At 44.2% G+C, this 19769-nt stretch overlaps 7 protein-coding genes across 7 annotated transcripts; 4 read left to right on the top strand and 3 right to left on the bottom strand.

The window, feature by feature from the left end:
* The first annotated feature begins 637 nt into the window (after nucleotides 1-637).
* Nucleotides 638-3026, top strand: CCR75_004994 (uncharacterized protein). The gene is made up of 9 exons (XM_067963079.1): nucleotides 638-839; nucleotides 910-987; nucleotides 1048-1167; nucleotides 1246-1335; nucleotides 1389-1453; nucleotides 1538-1652; nucleotides 1707-1815; nucleotides 1972-2724; nucleotides 2806-3026. The coding sequence occupies exons 1-9, from the start codon at nucleotides 657-659 to the stop codon at nucleotides 2898-2900; spliced, it is 1608 nt and encodes a 535-aa protein (XP_067820386.1). The 5' UTR covers nucleotides 638-656; the 3' UTR covers nucleotides 2901-3026.
* A 31-nt stretch (nucleotides 3027-3057) lies between these two features.
* On the top strand, nucleotides 3058-7584 carry CCR75_004995 (uncharacterized protein; the record flags this gene model as incomplete). The annotated part of the gene is made up of 10 exons (XM_067963080.1): nucleotides 3058-3122; nucleotides 3192-3393; nucleotides 3470-3548; nucleotides 3619-3899; nucleotides 3957-4016; nucleotides 4082-4872; nucleotides 4946-5093; nucleotides 5149-5603; nucleotides 5656-5791; nucleotides 5862-7584. The coding sequence occupies 10 exons, from the start codon at nucleotides 3058-3060 to the stop codon at nucleotides 6036-6038; spliced, it is 2394 nt and encodes a 797-aa protein (XP_067820385.1). The 3' UTR covers nucleotides 6039-7584.
* CCR75_004996 (uncharacterized protein) lies at nucleotides 6143-7887 on the bottom strand (the record flags this gene model as incomplete). The annotated part of the gene is made up of 2 exons (XM_067963081.1): nucleotides 6143-7014; nucleotides 7086-7887. 2 exons carry the CDS (start codon nucleotides 7885-7887, stop codon nucleotides 6143-6145), a joined length of 1674 nt encoding a protein of 557 aa, XP_067820388.1.
* Nucleotides 7888-8239: 352 nt separating this feature from the next.
* CCR75_004997 (uncharacterized protein) lies at nucleotides 8240-9906 on the top strand (the record flags this gene model as incomplete). The annotated part of the gene is made up of 2 exons (XM_067963082.1): nucleotides 8240-8313; nucleotides 8376-9906. 2 exons carry the CDS (start codon nucleotides 8240-8242, stop codon nucleotides 9904-9906), a joined length of 1605 nt encoding a protein of 534 aa, XP_067820387.1.
* Nucleotides 9907-10763: 857 nt separating this feature from the next.
* CCR75_004998 (uncharacterized protein) lies at nucleotides 10764-12995 on the bottom strand. Its single transcript, XM_067963083.1, has 8 exons — nucleotides 12787-12995; nucleotides 12442-12714; nucleotides 12307-12372; nucleotides 12107-12248; nucleotides 11993-12049; nucleotides 11320-11921; nucleotides 11025-11249; nucleotides 10764-10952 (listed from the first exon to the last, which is right to left on the bottom strand). Exons 1-2 carry the CDS (start codon nucleotides 12980-12982, stop codon nucleotides 12572-12574), a joined length of 339 nt encoding a protein of 112 aa, XP_067820393.1. The 5' UTR covers nucleotides 12983-12995; the 3' UTR covers nucleotides 10764-10952; nucleotides 11025-11249; nucleotides 11320-11921; nucleotides 11993-12049; nucleotides 12107-12248; nucleotides 12307-12372; nucleotides 12442-12571.
* Nucleotides 12996-13180: 185 nt separating this feature from the next.
* On the bottom strand, nucleotides 13181-17305 carry CCR75_004999 (uncharacterized protein; the record flags this gene model as incomplete). The annotated part of the gene is made up of 2 exons (XM_067963084.1): nucleotides 13181-14130; nucleotides 15055-17305. The coding sequence occupies 2 exons, from the start codon at nucleotides 17303-17305 to the stop codon at nucleotides 13181-13183; spliced, it is 3201 nt and encodes a 1066-aa protein (XP_067820392.1).
* A 156-nt stretch (nucleotides 17306-17461) lies between these two features.
* On the top strand, nucleotides 17462-18776 carry CCR75_005000 (uncharacterized protein; the record flags this gene model as incomplete). Its single annotated transcript, XM_067963085.1, has 5 exons — nucleotides 17462-17639; nucleotides 17710-18112; nucleotides 18201-18364; nucleotides 18431-18598; nucleotides 18696-18776. Exons 1-5 carry the CDS (start codon nucleotides 17469-17471, stop codon nucleotides 18774-18776), a joined length of 987 nt encoding a protein of 328 aa, XP_067820090.1. The 5' UTR covers nucleotides 17462-17468.
* Nucleotides 18777-19769: the final 993 nt, after the last annotated feature.

The raw sequence follows: 19769 nt of genomic DNA, 5'->3' as shown, positions 1-19769 counted from the left end.
CTACAGCTGATTAGTCTGCGGAATAAATAGATATAATGGTGTATACCAATTTATGGATAAGAATTCTGAACATTACTACATAAAGTAATATCCTCCAAAATTATCTACCTTTTAGATAATATATTAATTAACAACCTTTAAGTGTTAATTTCATGTAACGATACACCCCGTTACACATGAGAGTAATAAAAATAGAAGTACAAAATTATTTTTTATTTATTTTGACTTAATAGTTCCAATATTACCTAATTTAAATAATTTTGACGCAATAAGACATTAGTCTACTATTGATTGGTTTATTGAGGTTTGAAGTAACCCCGTCAATCGTTACATGACACGATTAGGCATCGCCAAGGAGGAGCATTGCATAGTTACTTACTAATATGTTAAAGCCAGAAGAGAGCAGATCGTTATAAAAAAACTTAATATATTAATAGAGTTTTACTTTTTCTCTATTCTAAAGCCTCTAAGAATTAACCCTTACTAGCTAAGACTTATTAGCTGCTTTTTAATTGTCTAGAACGAGCAAATTATTCGCCAATTTTTTTAAAAATAATTATACGTATAATAGGATCGTGCGAAGTTGCTCTTATGATGGAAATTCTTTCTCGTTTTCTAAATAGTTACAATACGGCGAGATTGCTGATCCTAACCCGATGGATTTGAGTTCTGCTTGGAAGGTGTTGGTGCGCTTTCAGAAGACAATCATCGCAACTTCAGCTCATATGTATGCGAAAGAGCAAGAACAAAATCTGGTGCATGAATTTTTCGAGCAAATGCCTGTCGATCTGCTATATGCATGCCTGCAGGATGCCAGCGACCGAGGATCCGCAAAGCAGGTCCGTTCTCGCCAGCTGCCAAGAATGCTGTTTTTTTATATTCTTAATCCTATTTATCTGCTGCAAGTAGGTAAAACAAGCATGTGATTGCATCAATCGAGTGTTAAGCGCTGAGGGCGACGGCTCGAGCCTCTTTTTTCAGCCGGATGTACGTCGATAGATCGCATACATTCATCAAATTTTTCTCACGCGCCCTTTGGCTTGGCAGATTGTACCGTATGTTTTGGCTGGGCTAGCACATGTTGAGACAAAAGCAAGAGTTCTTGTTCTTAGCCAGTTCATTGCACAATTAAACCGAAATCCGCCGTTGGATAAGGTTAGAGTAGTGGTGCGTGAAAAATCGTTCCTGTATTGTGGTCAAAGTCATGTGCTTGAGTAAAATTCTGGTGCTGTACCAATGGCCTAGGCGGATGCGCCCGTTCTAAAGCAGATTTGTCGAATCATTGCTGATGATGACGCTGAAGTGGCCGCTAAGGCCTCGACGGTGCTAATTAAGGTAAAGTCACCGTGTGGTTGTCACTGTAATTAGCGATTAACGCAATTAATCAGCTTTCAGGAATTCCTGACAGCAGCTTCTATCTAGTAGTGCTAGACTCGCTGAAGTCCCAGCGCAGGTACGCTAAGTGTTCAAATAAAATCAATGGAACTTGTATTTATATTTGCATATATATCAACCTGAAACTTATGGGGTTGTTTAGTGAGATTCCTTTAAATTCAATTGAGTACACGCGGTATTTGGAGACAGTAGCAAAGATCTGCGCACAGAGCGACACACATATGAATTATGGCATTTCAACGGGTGCCATTACTTTGGTGCGGTGAAACTCTTTGATGTTTAGTCGTTGGCTTGACGTATTTTATCTGCAGATTTTAAATTGCTTAGAATCGGACGATCCACTGTTCTTGATGAATATCGTAGACCTGGTGCCAGTCATATGCCAGACCAAGCTTGGCGTGCAATATATTTTTCGGTCTGGTAAGTCTACTTGCCAATTGTTGCGCACCCATGCTGGACAAAGCTCTTACGCAATGTATCTACAGGAACTTTAACAACGTTGCTGGCAATGACGGAAGGTAGCCTTTAAGGCTCTATCTAGTAATCAGGAATTGAGCTAAGTAAATATGTTATAAGACCCATTCGTAGGAGGAAACGCTATCAGGCTTGTAGGCGAAGTGTCGGCAACGGCAGCCGCTTTGATCACTGAGTCGTGGGCTTGGGGAAATGCAACACTCTCAAAAGCCTTCTTAGAGACTGTCGAGAGCAAATTTCAAAGCCCAGACTCGCTACAGCGGATGGCTGCTATGGACGCGTTAGCTGCCTTTGCATCTTCGTCCGAAAAAGGTAATGAACTCTTAACTAAGTCTTCTAATATAGCCAAAAAGTGCTTGACGTGCAATTATATTCACTATGCAGAGCTTCAACTTCTGCTCCAGCACCGAAACATTTGCCGATTGTGGCTACAGTCCGGCAGAAGCGCCGAATTGACAATCAAAACCAATTGTTGTCATTCCTTGGCACGCGTTCTCGGAGCACCCACGCGGCTCTCACGAAAGCCAGAAGAAGTACTTGAAGAGAATGCGAGTATTTGGAGCATGTGCGAGCGGTTATTCAATAGTCTTGGCGAGGAATGCGCACAAAAGTCAACAATGAATTTGCTAATGAACGCATTAAAGCAGCCCTTTCATGAATTGCGGACGTCCGTCTTTCACATTCTGCGCTCAGTTGCGGCGCAAAACAATCCATGGGGAATGCGAGCACTGCTGTCGTACGGCGGCTTTTTTGAATTCATAATGGACCGCAACACTGAGCCAACCAAGGAAACACGCGAGTGGAAGTTTGCCGTGTTGGATGCTGTGCTAGCCTCTCCATTCAAATTGCTGTTAGGTACGCATTTTAGTTTTGCTTTAGAAGCTAGGCTTCACGTTGTCTCATGTAAGCGTTGGGGTTATTTTTGTGATGTTTTAGAGCCATTTATCCTAAAAAAATTGCAATTGAATCTAAACCGGGGACCATACGCTGGTACGGCAGTCCCAGCCGAGCTGATGCTCGAGTCAGCCTAAGCTCCGTGAAGGCTGGTGCAATCTTAATCACAGCATTTAATCTGAAAACGCCTTAGTGACAAGCTTTCGCACAGTATTTTAGCCAATAAAACATCATTAAATATGACGTTTTCGGTTCTATTATTATCCCTGCGGCACAGTCATCCGCGGCGACGGTATGGACTCCCCTCGACGCGCCGCCTTCCTGTGCACCAGCACTGCTTCCTTCCAACCACCAGATTGGTGCGCGATTCTTTGAATATTTCAAAGAGCGTCTCAGTGTCTAACTGTTCTGTTAAATTTCGTCTGCAGGGCGTGCATGCCGGCTGACTCCAACTTGCATGCGAGGCTTGAAGCCTTTCGCGATGGCCGTCAATGTGCTACATACATGGTAGCCACACAGCGCGTTAATTTATTTGGGCGTGATCAGGAGAGCTGTGATCACGTGTTGGGCAACCCATCGGTTTCAAGGAAGCACGCAGCGGTCATTCACGATGACGAAGGCGGCATATATGTGCGTGAAATTGAGGCACGCAATGATGCTGGACATTGTATTAATCTTGCAAGATTTTTGCGTTGAATGCTCGCAGATGGTTGATCTCATGTCACGGCATGGCACGTACGTGGGCCGAAAGAAGATTCCACCGCACGATCCCTATCTTCTGCATGGTAGGTGCGGTTTGGCAAAATGATCAATATCTTACCACACTGTTGCTTACATATATGTGCATTGTTCAAGATGGAGATGTTATTAGATTTGGACAAAGTGTCCGTTTATATATTTTAAAAGGTGCTAGCTCGAATGGCAGCAGCGCACCTGTAAAGAAATCATGGGGGCACAGACTGCGTGTTCCGCACGTCAATATTAGTGCCGTAGTTACAAAAAAAAGTCCTGGAAAACCGAAGGCTTCATCTGCGGTAATAAAATTGGTCAACGCAGTGTGTTATGGCTCCCTTAAAGATGAAAAAGTGGGAACGTTCCTGAGTGGCGTACTGGAGCTCGGGGTGAAAGATAGACACGTGCGTAGCGTGGTACCTGAAAATGCTAGCTTATTTTTACATTGCATTTGCTAATAGGGAGTTGCAGATGTACTGGTGGAGAGGCTTCAAGCTAAGTATGAATTCTACGCTTCGCACGTACGATAAAACTAAAAGCATTTTGTTTTAATTTAGTCTAAGTTAAACATGCTGGATAAAATTAGGTGCATCGGAACGCGTTTGTCGCTACAATGGCTTTATTAAAGCAGAATTTGTGTGTGCAAGAGTTGGAGGATAATTTAGATGTCTTTACGCATATTTCTCAGCAGCGAAATGACAATATTTATCGCGCCGATGCGCGAAAGCTACTGCAAGCGATTGCCGCTGTCCGGCTAGATCCAGATAATCCGCAATTTGCTGATCCAGACACTACTGAAGAAGATGTTGGCTCTGCTTGCCCACCTACTGCTAATAATCGAGAAGGCCGAGAACGATCCATCAGTGAAGAAGGAAAAAAGCTGTCTGCCCATGGAATGCAACTCCCGTACCGTGCTGAATCAGTGGGAACGTCCAGCGACTTGAATTCTAATCACAGAGAAAGGTTTGGCGATAGCGATATACGTCACCAGACCTCAAATTATAAAATTAGCAACCAGCATAACGACCACGACGGCGATTCCGATATAATAGCATCATGCGCGCCTCTTTCGGCAATTAGATGTGGCATGAAATCCATTTCTGTTAGCAGCTTGGATGAATCAGTCGTGAACAGAATTGAACTACCATCTTCCGAGTCAACGGATCCCACTGGATCTGCTTTTACATTTATTAGCGACTCTAATCCCGTAAATGATGATGATTCTTGTGCTAGCTCTACTGGCCAGCCTTTCGAACATTTAAGCACTGAAGTTATATCGGGCTCTTCTACAAATGCTGCTGAAGAATTTCTACTGGAGCGTCCTACTGTAAGCGGTAGCGAATTTGCGCTGATGTGGGAGTCTGCAAACGAAGAACTGTACGTTGCAACGCTTTGGGCAATAATGCGTTGGTGTTGCTTTGATGACACCCATTTATCTTATCTCGTATAGAGAGGAATGGTCTGTAGAGTTTGGCTGTGTCGATGCTCATGAGCTGGACCCGCGCGACCTCGAATCATTCTTGCAGTCATATCGGTTGGTTTGCGTGTCTAGCGAGAAGCTTGCAGGGCAACAACAGGGGGCGTTCATCGCAGAACAGGTAAAAGTTTTATATTGATATCTATAATTGAAATTGAGCTAAAATTTGCTCGTAGAAGTCCGAAGGGACTATGTTTCTTGTACAAATTAGTGTCATGCCGGGCTTGACAGACATGTTTGTGACGCTTAAGTGGATTGTCAATTCACTTTTATATAGAAACGGACACATTATCTTCATGAAAATATTGAAGCATGCACTTTACCAGTTTGCGGGCCAGGTTCAAACGCGTGGAAATAAGCTTTATACTTATAGTCCTGCAGTGAGTCAGAAACGGCTGCAATCTCGAAGCGGCAGAGAGCCCGACGCAATGAAGGCACAGTCAATTACCTACTCAGTAATTCACTCAGCTTCCCGTACCGTATCGCATGCAACATCTTTGGATGACGAAGAAAAAGTGGATGATGGGGATAGTGGTGATGAAGGCACGATGTTGGCACGCAATCATCTGGTCGAGAGTCCCTCCATTGACGCTGGAAAATTCGAAGAGGTTTGGGCGACAGCAATAAAGATGTAAGTTTTTTTTATCGCATAAAGTTTTTTTCGCTAAACACTGTCCATGCAGCGCGTCGATATCGTTTTCTCTTAACGAAATTCCCGAAGTGGACGAAGTCATCGAGCACTTTCGTAGCAATTGTCTTAGTTGTTTAGCAAGTGGGAGTTTGGACAAATTGTTCAAATTCTTTTTCTTTGCAGAAATGGTAAAGACTTTTTGATAACTGCATACACGCAGCGGTCTAACCCTTGTTTGACTTTTCATTTTACATACAGACCGAGCTTCAGTGCGTGTTTTGTGTTGAATTAATGATTGGAGTAGACAGTGGCAACTTGGAAGGGACTATCAAAAGATTATCCATTCGGAAGCATAGCGAAGACGAGGAGGAGCAAATTGACTCGAGTTTTGTGAGTTTTATTGAGAACGTCCTGCAAGAGTTGTTAAGTGCCTAAGTCACGTGTGATTTATCATCTTGTATTATCATCCAAATATTAGCCTTGCTTACAAAGCAATGTACAACTTCACATTATTGTAGCATAAGTTTGCTTAATGCTTTCTACGCTTTGCCACACTTCATGTGACTGAGAAATATTGAGCGCCAGTTGGGTGTTCGGATGTGGTCGCGACCACTTTTTATGTCGGCGAGAATGGTTGTGCACGGTGATGATGCAGTCTCATGAAAACTCTTTCGAAATTCGTCGCTCAAGTCGTGCACTCCGCCTCGACACTCGTCGTAAAACACACAAGTCATTTTTTCCACGTCTTTAATGGCTTCAAGTGAGTCTTGTGATGCGTCTGCCATCGCTGACTCAACGAGTGAGCTGTTCGAGGCTGCTGCTAGCGCCTTGCTGTACCAATTGCCTTCCGTCTTGTTGTTGGGCACGATCACTGCTTCAACGAATCCAGTATTTTCTTGCATGATATTGTTGGAGCTTTCAAGATGGCGCACTGATGCGCCGAAAATACTACTACTTGGTCCAACTCCAGCACCAGGACACGTCGTAAACAATTCAGCGAGCAATCCAGTCATCTCGTAATTGTAGCTAAAGATACCGATATCGCGAATGTCAGAGAAACTTAGGTAAGACGATGGAAGAGGCGAGAAGAATGGCTCAAGTATGCTAAACTCCGAAAACACGGACGTGGGGTTCATTCCTTCTTCACCGCTGCGAAGCAAAATGTTCGAATGCGGATACAATATGTTTTGGTCGATAGCATTCCTTGGGAGAGGGCGGCGGCGCGGACATTCCGTAAACACGCGGGGGTCGGAAAGCTTTTGCTCTATTGGGATCGGTTGAGTATTACCCACGACACACTTGTAAAAAATGGAGTGAAGTAGGTCGATCGAAGCATGATGGGAAAAGAAGATTGGGTCAGCGGGTGCTTCCAAGACGCCCATTGCTCCGCCGAGTGAACTGTGAACGGTATCTGAGTTCATACCGCCCGGAAACTATTAGTCAAGTTTCAGTGGCATAAATTAATTGGTCAAAAAAACTTACTATGAACGCCCTGTTCCAGGTTGCCTACAACACCAGCAATTGTTGGATTTGCGAACAGCTGACGTGCAAGCGAGCTGACAGCTGTTGTCGGAGGGAATGGTGTGCTTGACCAGTCACCACGAGGAACACAACCTGCACAATTGCCTCCACGAAGGCGAGTGGCCTCGCAGAAGTGATCTAAAGGTGATGTCACGACGCAAGTTCCTTCGATAGGTGACCCATTTATTGTAATTGAGCGACTGAAGCCGTTTGACGATCCACCGAAGTCGCGAAGCAGCTGCGAGCAATCCTCCATGCTTCGACAACTTCCCATTAAAAAGCGTTGAGTTTCGTCGACGTAGTTCCAGTATGGCACAGTGATACAAGAAAATTCGCCGCCATAACTTCGAAGCATGTTTTCAAAACCTAAGAGCAATAAGCGATGCCAATAGATGAACATACAAGTGTTGTGTGCTTCAGCCGTCGTCATTCGTTCCGTGTGAATCTCCACAAATTTGATATAGTAGCCATCATCCATGGACCTTGCAATCGCGCGTAGGTAGATATCCTTTTCAGCAGGTAGCAGCAGCTCCCATGGCTTTCGAATGCGTGGACCGCAAGCTGCCATCGCCATTTGTTCCGAGACTTCGCTGTTACCAGTGACATTTGCTGATAGAGGCGCTTTTTGCGCTTTCGAAACCACTGCTGCCTTAGTAAAAAGAGCAGCAATTAGGATCCAAAGAGTAGGATATTTCATGAGGTCTTTAGTAAAAGATTTGTTTTTGTTGCTTGGCGTTTGTGGAAACAATCGAAGAATGAGCATATGTGCTTGGCTAGCATATTCGGTCACCCGGAATGAAGGAAAGCTTTGACTTTAACGATGGGCATCGACCCAAAATAAAACTCGATTTGTGCATGACGATGCTTGACTTCTGTGATCGCGCTCCATCACGCACAGCAAGCTACATTGCTGCTCCGTCTCAAAAGGCAACTTCTGTCAAAGTTCCTTATACAGACTTTTTATTGGATGAAAGTAAGGGTTACACTGCTCTTTTTTTCTATCCTCTATTAATTTTAGCCAATCGAAAGCATAAAAGACCTGGCTGGCTAGCAACCACTCGGAATGAAGAGAGTTCAATCAGTGAGACTTAGTTCAAAATCAATCAAGGCAAATAATGGTGCGTTTGGGTCTTACATTGTATTCCGCGTCTTTACCGTCCGATTCGGGTGCGACGTGCACGAGTCAAACGTAGGGATCTGCGATTGCATTGCACTCACTTGATCTGCTCTATAATGTTAGGGTGCCAACAGTTTTGTGCTGTTCGAATCAGCATCGGGCTATGCAATCTTTGAGGTTGTGGAGAATGAAGAGATTGGCAGCCTTTTGGCTGAAGTGCAGGCGGCAGTTGCGGATGTATCATCCTTTGGTCGCACTGTTAAGCTTAAAGCTTTTCAGCCATTTACGTCGGCCGAAAATGCTCTCGAGAATATTAATAACATTTCGGAAGGTCTACTTAGTGACGACTTAAAAAACTTTCTCGAAATGAATCTGCCTAAAGTAAAGACCGCTAAAAAAGGTAAATATACTCTTGGCGTGCAGGACAAGGGCTTGGCGCAGGCAATCTCAGATGATCTTAATGTCTTGTGTAACACAAGCGAGACCACACTTGAAATTGTGCGTGGCGTGCGTATGCACTTCGCCACCTTTGTCAAGGAGCTAGCCAAGGGAAATCTTGCCAAAGCTCAGCTCGGTCTCGGTCACTCGTATTCACGCGCTAAGGTCAAATTTAACGTCAACCGCGCAGACAATATGATCATTCAGGCTATCGCCTTGCTTGATCAGATGGACAAGGACATCAACACATTTGCTATGCGTGTGCGTGAGTGGTACTCGTGGCATTTTCCGGAGTTGGTAAAAATTGTTAATGACAACTACGTGTACGCTCGGTGCGCTTCATTCATTAAAAACCGGAGCTCACTCAGCGAGGATTCGCTAGAAGGGCTTTCTAAGATCGTACTGGACGAAGACAAGGCCCAGCAAATACTGCACGCTTCACGCTCCTCTATGGGCATGGATATGTCAGAGATTGACATGATTAACGTCGACAATTTCACCACGCGCCTTGTGAAGCTTGCGGAATATCGGTGTCAGCTTCACGAATACCTTGTATCCAAGATGTCGTCAGTGGCCCCCAACCTTGCCTCGCTAATTGGTGAGTCGGTTGGTGCTCGCCTCATCTCGCATGCTGGTTCGCTTACCAACTTAGCCAAGTGCCCAGCCTCGACCGTACAAATTTTGGGTGCTGAAAAGGCTCTCTTTCGCGCTTTAAAGACACGTGGCAACACCCCGAAGTACGGACTTTTGTTCCATTCGACTTTCATTGGCCGCGCTGCATCCAGAAACAAGGGCCGTATATCTCGTTATCTTGCTAACAAGTGCGCTATTGCGTCACGTATCGACTCTTTTATTGACGAGCCCACCACCAAGTACGGTGACAAGATGCGCGAGCAGGTAGAGGAGCGTCTTGCTTTTTACGAAAGCGGTGCTGCTCCTCGCAAGAATGCTGACGTAATGCAGGAGGTCTCTGACGAGCTCAAGAAGGCTGCTACAAATAGTGAAAAGAAGAAGAACAAAAAATCGAAAAAGCGTCCCGTGGAGGATGCAGATGATAGAGTTGAGGAGGGGGAGCAGGAGGTTCCCGTAAAGAAGCTGAAAAAGGAAAACAAGAATAAGAAGCAAAAGACCGTTGAGAAGGTAGAAGAAACTATAGTGGCTACTGTCGCTGACGCTGGCAAAAAGAAGAGGAAGAAACAAAAGAAAAAATCCAAGACATCGGAGTAGTATGCCCTGCGTATTGACGTCAGCGGCGGAAGACCTTTCTTCTCGTTACAGTTCTCTTATGTTTGACGGCCAATATTGCTGTCATACGTGCTTGTTGTTCAGTTTGTTAGCTGATTCAGTGCGCAGTAAAGGCTTGATATATTTGCATTCTTATCATTCATGCGCATAGTCTACTATCCTGCAAATCAAGCATTTTGATATTGTAGAATTCCCGAAAAATGTCCGTCTTGGATACAGTATTGGTTCGTTTTCAATTCTTACCGCAGCGATTCATAATGCATTAAACAGTGATGTGTAATTCCCCCTGTGCGAGTCTATAAATCGATACGTGCTGCTAGGAAGCTACAGACGTGCTAGCTTGTGCAGTAGTAAACAGGAGTTAATCCCCGTCGATAGAAACGATATATTTTTGAAACTGTACTCGTTGGTTGCCAAGCTGCATCCATCAGAGAATTCATTCCCATACTAAAGCAGAAAATGTTAAGGCGCCTTAGGGGCTTCGGCTAAAAATGTAATATAACAAACATAAGACCGAAGCTTCTAGTGAGAGATCTATATTAAGTTCGCTCGTCCTTTCAATCTCATACATGAATACTACCCTAAACGATTGTTTCGTGACGATGGTAATACATTTACGCGTTTAAATTTTTCTTGGCATAATATACCATATGCAACTTTACTGATTAAGGCTTAGTGTCGACAGTTGTATCTTCAATACAACCATAAGTAACATCTGCATCCTCAACACCCGTTGTCCAAATCTATACTTCATTTGGTTTGCCTGATCAAATTTCGAACCTTCCGCGATAATTTGCTTGCAGTATAATGTTCGTAACAATCGCGCTTAGTTGCGTGCATTTGTTTGCGCAAAATAGATTTTATTACCTTTACGTCTAGAAAGTGGCATTTTTCAAAGTCAACATGACATCTAGACCTACAGTTACGGAAACGGTATTGACAGAGCTTCACTAAAAGTGCGCGTTTAAGCGAGCCGTCAATAAGCCAACACTTCCTGCAAATTCAAGCCGATAATTGAGTCGTATACACTGCAAAAGTATGTGTAAGTCGCATATAGTAGCTATGCAAGGCTTGACGCTATTGTCAAAGACAACTCATACCTGCTCGAAGATGTCATAATTCCAATTAGTAATTTTCCTGTAAACTACGCGCTGCTATGACTGCGCATTTCGGTGGAAGCCGTTTTTGCTTCCCTTGGACACGCATGCTGCGTTTAATCGCTTGGAACACAGTTGACATGTCTACTTCTGACCATCCTGAAACAGATGCTCAGACGAGGGTCTAGCCCAATCAGGTTCTGGCACCTTGTATGTTTTGCCATCAAGCTATTATTGATGTACATAAAATTACAAATTACGAAGCCTTAGCTAAATTTTGGTTCAAACAACACAATACCTTGTACTCCAGCGCATGAAGCCAGATCTTTGAGCAATGTAACTGCGTCTCACTGAAAGCCTCAGCTTCGCTGGTGTTACACCACGTACAAGTTCGTTCCATGAATTTTTTCTCACATTCGTTTTCTTGTTGAGGAGTCGAAAAATCTACCGGCTCAGTTGGTGCCAAATCAGCTTTTCTAAGCCTGGCGGCTGCAATTTTTTGAATACGTTCCACGCTTTCACCAAAATGTATCTCTCCTCCATAGCATGGATCATTCGCGATTGGAAAGCCAATAAGCTGCAGATGCAGTCGAATCTGATGCGTTCTTCCTGTGATAGGCTTGCATTTCATTAGACTAGTGTCTTTATCTATACGAATAAGCTGTACAAATGTCTCGGAGGGTTTTCCATCTGGGTGATACTCCCATACACCGTCACGGGCACACAGACAGCGAAGCGGACAGCTGATAAGGGCTGCTTTGTGTTCTGGATACGTAATGATGCAAGCTGAGCACTTTTCTTTTGCTTGAATTACCAGCTTGTCTTGTACTTCGGCAATCGAAATATCTGGAAATTTCCCACGGACACGCGCAAGATAAGTTTTGGAGGCCTGGCGATCAGCTAGTATCATTGCAATTATGGAGTTCATAAATGACGTTCGAACCAACAACATAGGCTTTGTAAAATCGTACCAATTAATGACGATAAAGCTCTCGCCTTAGCCGCATTCTTTGCAAGAAGCACGACACCTAGGACATCATTTTGTAATCAGCATGACAAATTTAAGCTCCATAAAAAAAACTTGCCGGATGTCAGTCGATCAAGTCGATGAACTATATTTAGCTGCGGTAGATCTGGTCGGGAAGCTTGTACGATACTGTGCAAGGAATTGTGTCGATAGGCTCCACACGGATGGGTAGGCATAGACGGAGGCTTCGACACGACAATCTAACAATGCAATATTGAGTTTGAATTCTATGTGGACTAATTAATGTGAATATCTTACGAGATTGTCGTCTTCATACACCACTAGCACCTCTTCATCAGACACTGGGGGCTCGTGACGATGAGCCTACCCAATATAAGTACCATTGCAACCTATAAATAAGATACTCCAGTGACACCATCTATTTTACTTTACAGTGTGAATGATCAAGTCTCCATTCTTAATTATGATGTCGGGTGGCACAATTTTGTGGTTCACTGAAATTCGTCCGGAAGCTATGGCGAATTTCTATGATTCACTTCGTATTTAATAATGCGAGGAATTTTTACACATTGCAGCGACTTACATAATACTCAGGGGAATTTGCACCAAATTCTCTGGTGAAAATCTCTAGTAGTTCGCGGTCAAACCATCTCGCCTTGGCATATGTACGAAACTCATACACGTATGGCTTAACCATTCGATAACCTGAAAATTATAGTAGCAAGTTCATCAGCAATACACAATACAGCTTGACATCAAGTTCACTGGCATATTTACCATTGGCAATCGAGTACACAGGTGCCTCAGCTTGAATGCGATTGGTATTCCTGGTTTCCCGCTGAGACTTAAGCTTCTTAGCTTTGCGGTCCGATGAATTTAATTTCTTGTGTCGAAGCTTCTTAATCTGCCTCTTAGATATGCCTTTACCCTCTTCTGCTGCCAAAACGGGCGCTAATGCTTTTTCGAGCTCCATCAAATTAATACTGCAAAGGAGTATAATTTCTTTAATGTGGCATGCACCATTTATAAGTTCTGGCCAGAAATCAAAGTACCTTTTATCGGTTATCGGGACTCGCGCAATAATCAAGCTTTAAAAGCCACATATAACATTTCGAAGACAGATTGTACAAATTTGAAAATAGATTGGTAAAAATAATAACTTATTTACGATTTACACCAGCGTGCTGGATGCTAATAGAGGTGTCGTGACTGTCGGCTTCTTAAAGAGCAACGACTTAGTGTCATCCACGCAAAAATCTTCAGGAGGCGCCGGAGGGGAGTAATATCGAAGCAGGAGGGACGACATGACGACAGATACAGAAGAAATAGCCATAGCACCACCGGCAAACATGGGTGGAATGCTAACGCCGTAAGGGAACAGCACACCGGCTGCTAGCGGAATCAGCAGACAATTGTAGCCAAGCGCCCATACGTAATTCAGGCGAATCCGATTAAAAATTGTTCGTGACAAGTCTAGTGCCGTGATCACATCATATAAATTGGCCTTCATGAGGACCATACCAGCTGTCTCCACAGCGATCTCAGTGCCACCAGCGATTGAAATACCCAGATTTGCTTGTGCAAGGGCTGGTGAGTCATTTATACCGTCACCTACCATTGCAACAATGCGGCCAGTGCTTTGGAGCTGCTTGATCTTTGAAGATTTCTGGGAAGGAACCACCTCTGCCATTACGTTGCGTCGACTGATTCCAAGTTGGTCAGCAATTGTTAAGGCAGTGCGAGCATTGTCACCAGTAAGCATCCAAACCTCCAATCCCATCTGCTTCAGCTTTTTTAATGTACGAATCGACTCGCTCCGAGGGGCATCGGCAACAGCAAAGAGGGCGCTGAGCTCGTTGTCAACGCCCATGTAAATACTTGTTTTTCCCGCATTTTGGAACGTCACTGTGGCCTGCTGAAGCACGATACTTTTCATGCGTTTCATGCCATTATCTATCATCCACTCTCTATTGCCAATAATGACCTTATGCGCGCCAATAGTGCACGAGATGCCTCGTCCAGAAACTCCTTGAAATCCTGTCGGTTGGTCGAGATTAGATGATATAAACTTGGCGTATTCAATAATCGCTCTACTTAAAGGGTGCTCGCTACCAAGTTCAGCTGACCCGGCAAGGATAATCAACTCTTCCGTGCTAAGCTTCTTGGTAAGTACCACCACGTCAGTAACCACAGGCTTTCCAACAGTCAACGTGCCAGTCTTATCAAACAAAATTGTATTCACGTTGTGTGCAGCCTGCAGCGGCTCTCCACCCTTAATCAGCACACCATGCTCTGCTCCGACACCAGTTCCAACCATAACAGCCGTAGGCGTTGCCAAACCCAGCGCACACGGGCAAGCCACAACAAGTGTTGCGATGCTAAAATTGAATGCAAAGACAAAGGTACTGTCTGTCGAGGGTATCGAGCTAGATGGCACAACGTCGAAAATACAAAGGGCATACCACACCAAAAAGGTCAGTAAAGAAAATCCTATTACACTCGGAACAAAAACCGAAGCAATGTAGTCTGCGTATGCTTGGATAGGCGCTTTTGACGTTTGGGCATCCTCTACAAGACGAATGATTTGGCTTAGAGCAGTGTTGTTGTCTACACCGGTAACCTTCATATGAAACAAACCGTCCGCGTTCACTGTCGCTCCAAGCACTCGATCGCCGGCAACTTTCTTAATATTCTTGGATTCACCCGTCAACATTGACTCGTCAATCCGGCCTTCGCCGCAGATAATTACACCATCAGCAGGAATCGATGACCCACGCATAACTTTCAAAATATCGCCTTGCTGAATTAATTCGATCGGAACAACCTGTTCTCCTTGAACACTGGTTCCATCAGCACTATAAATTAATAATGTCGCAGACTTAACTTGCAAATCCATCAACTTGCTCAGTGCTTCCGAAGTCTTACCCTTTGCGACTAATTCCAGAAATTTTCCCAAAATTACAAAAGATATTAGCATTGACGACGTCATAAACATTTCCGGATTTGCAACACTTGAGTTATTCAGCGAAATAGCGCGGAATAGACTTAAAAGGCCGTAAAAGTACGAGGCATTTGCGCCCATGGACACCAAAAATGACATTCCCAACACCCGGTTTCTCACGCCTTTCCAAGCATCGATATGAAATCGACGCGCAGCGTAAATCTGGACTGGTGTGGCTAGAATTGCCACAATTAAAGTCTGCCAGGAAATACCAGAAATAACGTCTGAAAACAGCTCACGATTAATAAATGTGATTTTTTTAAGTACCATCATCATGATAAGAATCGGGAATGCACACCCCATCGCAACCAAAAGATCGACGCGATGCCGTCTAACTTCCTTTGCGCGTTGGTCTCCAAGAGCTTTTTGTACTTCTTTCTTTGCCACGTACGATGCATCGTAACCAATCGCTTCAATAGCATTGACAAGCGTACGAATGCCAGTAACGTTCTTATCGTAGCAAATCGTTGCCTTTTCGGCTGCGAAGCTGACAACAGCAGATATTACGCCTTCTGTTTGCTTCAATACATTCTCAACCGAGTTAGAGCACGAAGTACAAGTCATCCCACCTATCAAAAGCGTGACTTGCCCAGCCTCTGTTTTATCGGGGTCGACAGAAATCGAAATGTTTTCTTCGGCATCAGCCAGCGCCTTGTCCGACACTTTTTGTTGCTCAAGTGCACTTGACTCGGCTTTTTCCACCATGTCAAGTAGTCCCTGCAATGTTGGCTTGACGAGGCGAGCACGAAAGTTAAGCCCAGTATCTCTAACAGCTTGAAGCAAGTCGTTGTCGCTAAACTGCCCGTCAGGATCCACTTCGACAGTAGCCGTATTAGCTTTGAAATCCACAAACGCAGACACGACGCCTTCAATCTCGCTAAGTGCTTGCTGGACTTTACGAGCACAACTCTTCGCACACCTCATACCCTCAATTTCTAGCATTACGGCGCGAGGACGGAGCGACGGAACATAGACTGCTGCATCACATGTTTTGCTTGCATCGCGAATGACCTTTATAAGATCGCTATTTGTCAAATTGCTCCCTGCCTCAAGCTGTATAGTAGCACGCTTTAGCAAAAAGTTCACCGTTGCGCTTTCTACACTACTAATTGCACTCAAAGCTTTCTCAACCTTACGTGCGCAATCAGACGCGCAGCTCATGCCTTTAATCTCCAAAAGAATCGTGCGTGGTCCGCTTATTGGCTTTGCCACAGAAGCCGAGAATTTTTTGTCAGCGAGATGCACGATTCCTATTAAATTCTTTTCCGTCACATCACAACTTGATTCCAAAAAAATAGTGGCACGTTTTGTTTTGAAGTCCACCTTTGCATTCATAACTCCATGGGCACTATTAAGTGCATCTTGCACCTTTCTAGCGCAATTTTTTGCACAACTCATGCCATTGATCGTAAGATAGACTACGCGAGAGTCTCCATCGTTGTTAAAGTACTCATAACGTGATGCATCAAACTTCGGACCAGCTCTTCGTACCACCTCAATCAAATCTTTCTCCATCACATTACTCTCTGGTTCGAGAATTATTGTCGCTCGCTTATTTTCAAAGTCCACTGTAGCGCGAATAACCCCTTCAGCAGCCCGCAAGGCTGCCTCAACCTTTGTTGCGCAATTTATGGCACTGCTCATTCCAACTATATTCAACAAAATTGCACCCGGTAACGAAATGGCACGCCGCTTCTTCTCTTTAACGATTGATGCATTAAAGCGCGAATTTGCCGCTCGGATGTTTTTGATAAGATCCACCTCGGTTGCAGTGCAGCCCTTGGCCAATGCCACCTCGGCAGTCATCGATTTAGAGTCGACATGAATATGCAGAACACCAGGAATCTTTTCCAAAGCACGAATAACCTGCCATCCACAATTTCTCATGCAGCGCATGCCGTCCACTTGCAAGCGCACGATGCGGTCACGATGTTGCCACACGGGGTATGCTACAAATTGGTAAGGCGTAACTCGCCGCACCTCATCGACAAGTGCCGCTTCCAACGCCTCATCAGCACGGCAAGAAAGCTCAATCCTTGCCAGATTATCCATCCGATCAAGCTGCACTCTACGCACACCCAAGGCGCTGCATTTTAGCGTCTTTTCAATTTTTGCAGCAGCGTCCAGACCATGTCTTGCGAGTCCCGGCACCACAAGGAATACGACCCAGTCCTCGTCGTTGCGACGCTGAGAAGATGTCACGCTTGGTACATCTTCGGCCAAGGGTACGCAATTACCGCCGTGAACGCCTTGAACAAGTGGTAAGAGCTCGTCGTGATTTTCGGAGACCACCATGTATCAAGTCGAACAAATGATGCTTTACTATAATAACCAAACTCCGGTGGAAGGGTCGGTGTTTAATTTATCTTAATACGGAAAAATATTATCACGGAATAAGGTTTATCCTAGAGCCACAACCATTAACGAGCATTTTTTTTAGTTCAGTCTGGCCGCCATTATGTTCCAGATTGCGCGGTTGCTCCGATCTGCTTCACAAGCGAGTCCTAACACAACAATTCGACTTAATCGAGGAATCTGTGCATCTGCGGTAGTATCTGCTCGCCATAATCGTAGAGGCTCACCTAGCCGGCTATGTTCAGGCCCACCAATACATGGTGAAGGTGATGAGGTACTACTGAGCATGCCGCGGCAGCGCAGATGACGATAGAACTAGCACTGACTATACAATTGATGTAAAGAATAGTGACAAAGAAATTGCTAAATGGTTCAAGGACATGCAGAAACAATTTCCAAGCAGCGTTCCGTCTCAGGACGAGGAGCTGCCGGATTTGATGGAGCTAATTGATGATGAAGACGACGAAAACGATGACGATGAAAATCCTGATAAGGAGACCGAAATGTTTTTAGACGAAGCAGAGGAGCTTTTTTCTTTAAGCCCGACCGAATTTCAAAAGCAAATGGAGTCATACGACCAGCGCTACGCTCGTGAAAGTGACGATGAGGACGATGATAGTGAAGTTGAAATCGATCGCGCTACTGAACGCATTCCGAAAAAAAAACTTATAAAAGTACTTGGAGAGCTGAATGCAAGTCATTTTCCGACACGAAAGAATGCCGAGCGGTTGCCGAATGCAATACTAAGTAAGTCGTTATCTCGATATTGAAGAATTGATGGTGCACGGTTGTACATAATTGCTTAAATACGGTTGCTGCTGCACTGCTTAATTAGATAAAAATTCAGCTCCACTAGAGAAAAAGGTGAAGCTGCAAAAGGCTGAGCGTGTGACATACCGTCAAGAAAGCGTCGGAATTGCAGTACTGGAGTTCGTCCAGAATTTACTGATCGAGGATGCAGATTTGTCTGGGGCAGATATTGTACCCAGGTTTGTCGAGGTGAGCAGCCAAAATAGCGAGTGCGACCAGCATTTACTGAATTGAGCTGATATTAATTTCTTGAAGGCAAACGTATCACCCGATCTTCGCCGAATCGTGCTGTTTTGGGAGCCTATGCGCGTCAATTCGGAAAACCAAAAAATTAGCAAGAAAAAAGGGGAAGCTGTGCGTAACCGGCTACAGCGCCAAGAGCGCTGGGTCCGCCGCAACGTCACTCAGCATCTGAACTTGAAGGTTTGCAAACTTTTGCTGTTTGAGTGTGAATCTGCTGTTGCTCTACTAATTGTCATTGTCGCATCTCACCTCGACTTAGTATTCTCCAATCGTTCAGTTCAAGCAGCAGGTGGAAGCAAAGGCTGAAGCCGCACGGACGCTTTTTGAGGATGAAATGAAGTGGCTGGACACGGTATAAGTATTTTACGTGAACATCAAAGCATGATTAAAGAGTCAATTAGTTGCGGTATGTGTCTATTTACGACACATTTCGACTGCGATACATTGTGAAATATAATATGACGCATTCGGATCGCAGTTCGGCATTTTCGCGGAGATTGATCCTGCCAGTAGTCATACGCTTGTCTGCGTACAAACCGCATGCGCAAATTTTAAAACACGGCGTCTGAAAGCATCATCCAATCTTCTAGACAATCTTTGCCTGTTGCATGCATAAAAATTGAGCAGCAATATTAATATCGGAAATTAACAGGCGATATTTTAAACATGAAGTTGAACAGAAAAAAAAAAACCATAAACATTTGTGGTTCAAAACGGCGTATTGGCACTTGGCATAGAAGCGTTGCAGAATCGAAAGATTCTAAGTGCAATTGCTGCTTAAAGCCGAGCCAAATTTGACCATTTTAGTACATAATTTTTTATTTGGTTCCCTCAATTTAAAAAAAAGAACAGTACTGGCATATTAACTTTGGTTCTTGACAAGTTTGCTTTTATATTGAATATTTTTTCGGTGTTCTTAGTTGTGTAACTCGGTATGCATCTCAGTTGGACCTGATATCAGGCAAGATTACCCGCTGAACTAAGCATATTAATAAGCGGAGGAAAAGAAAAACACTGTAATCAACGTGTTCCTGAACTGGATTGTTCGTGATACAACTCGCTAAGAGTTGATATTATTTAATTGATAAGACCTTGAAGAAAGAAGAAATGGATTTCGCCCACTTTGTTTTTTCGTACCGCTACGTAAGGCTTTCGTAGGCTCACCTGTATATACTTCACCGACATAGATAATAAGCATTTTAAGCTAGAGGTGTCAGAAAAGTTACCACAGGGATAACTGGCTTGTGGCAACCAAGCGTCCATAGCGACGTTGCTTTTTGATTCTTCGATGTCGGCTCTTCCCTTGTTTTTTGATGCTGTAACGGGGTGTATCGTTACATGAAATTAACAA

Source organism: Bremia lactucae, linkage group LG1, assembly GCF_004359215.1.
Source record: "Bremia lactucae strain SF5 linkage group LG1, whole genome shotgun sequence".
Taxonomy (NCBI): domain Eukaryota; phylum Oomycota; class Peronosporomycetes; order Peronosporales; family Peronosporaceae; genus Bremia; species Bremia lactucae.
The sequence above is the reverse complement of the archived record's forward strand: the minus strand, read 5'-3'. Positions and strand labels throughout refer to the sequence as shown.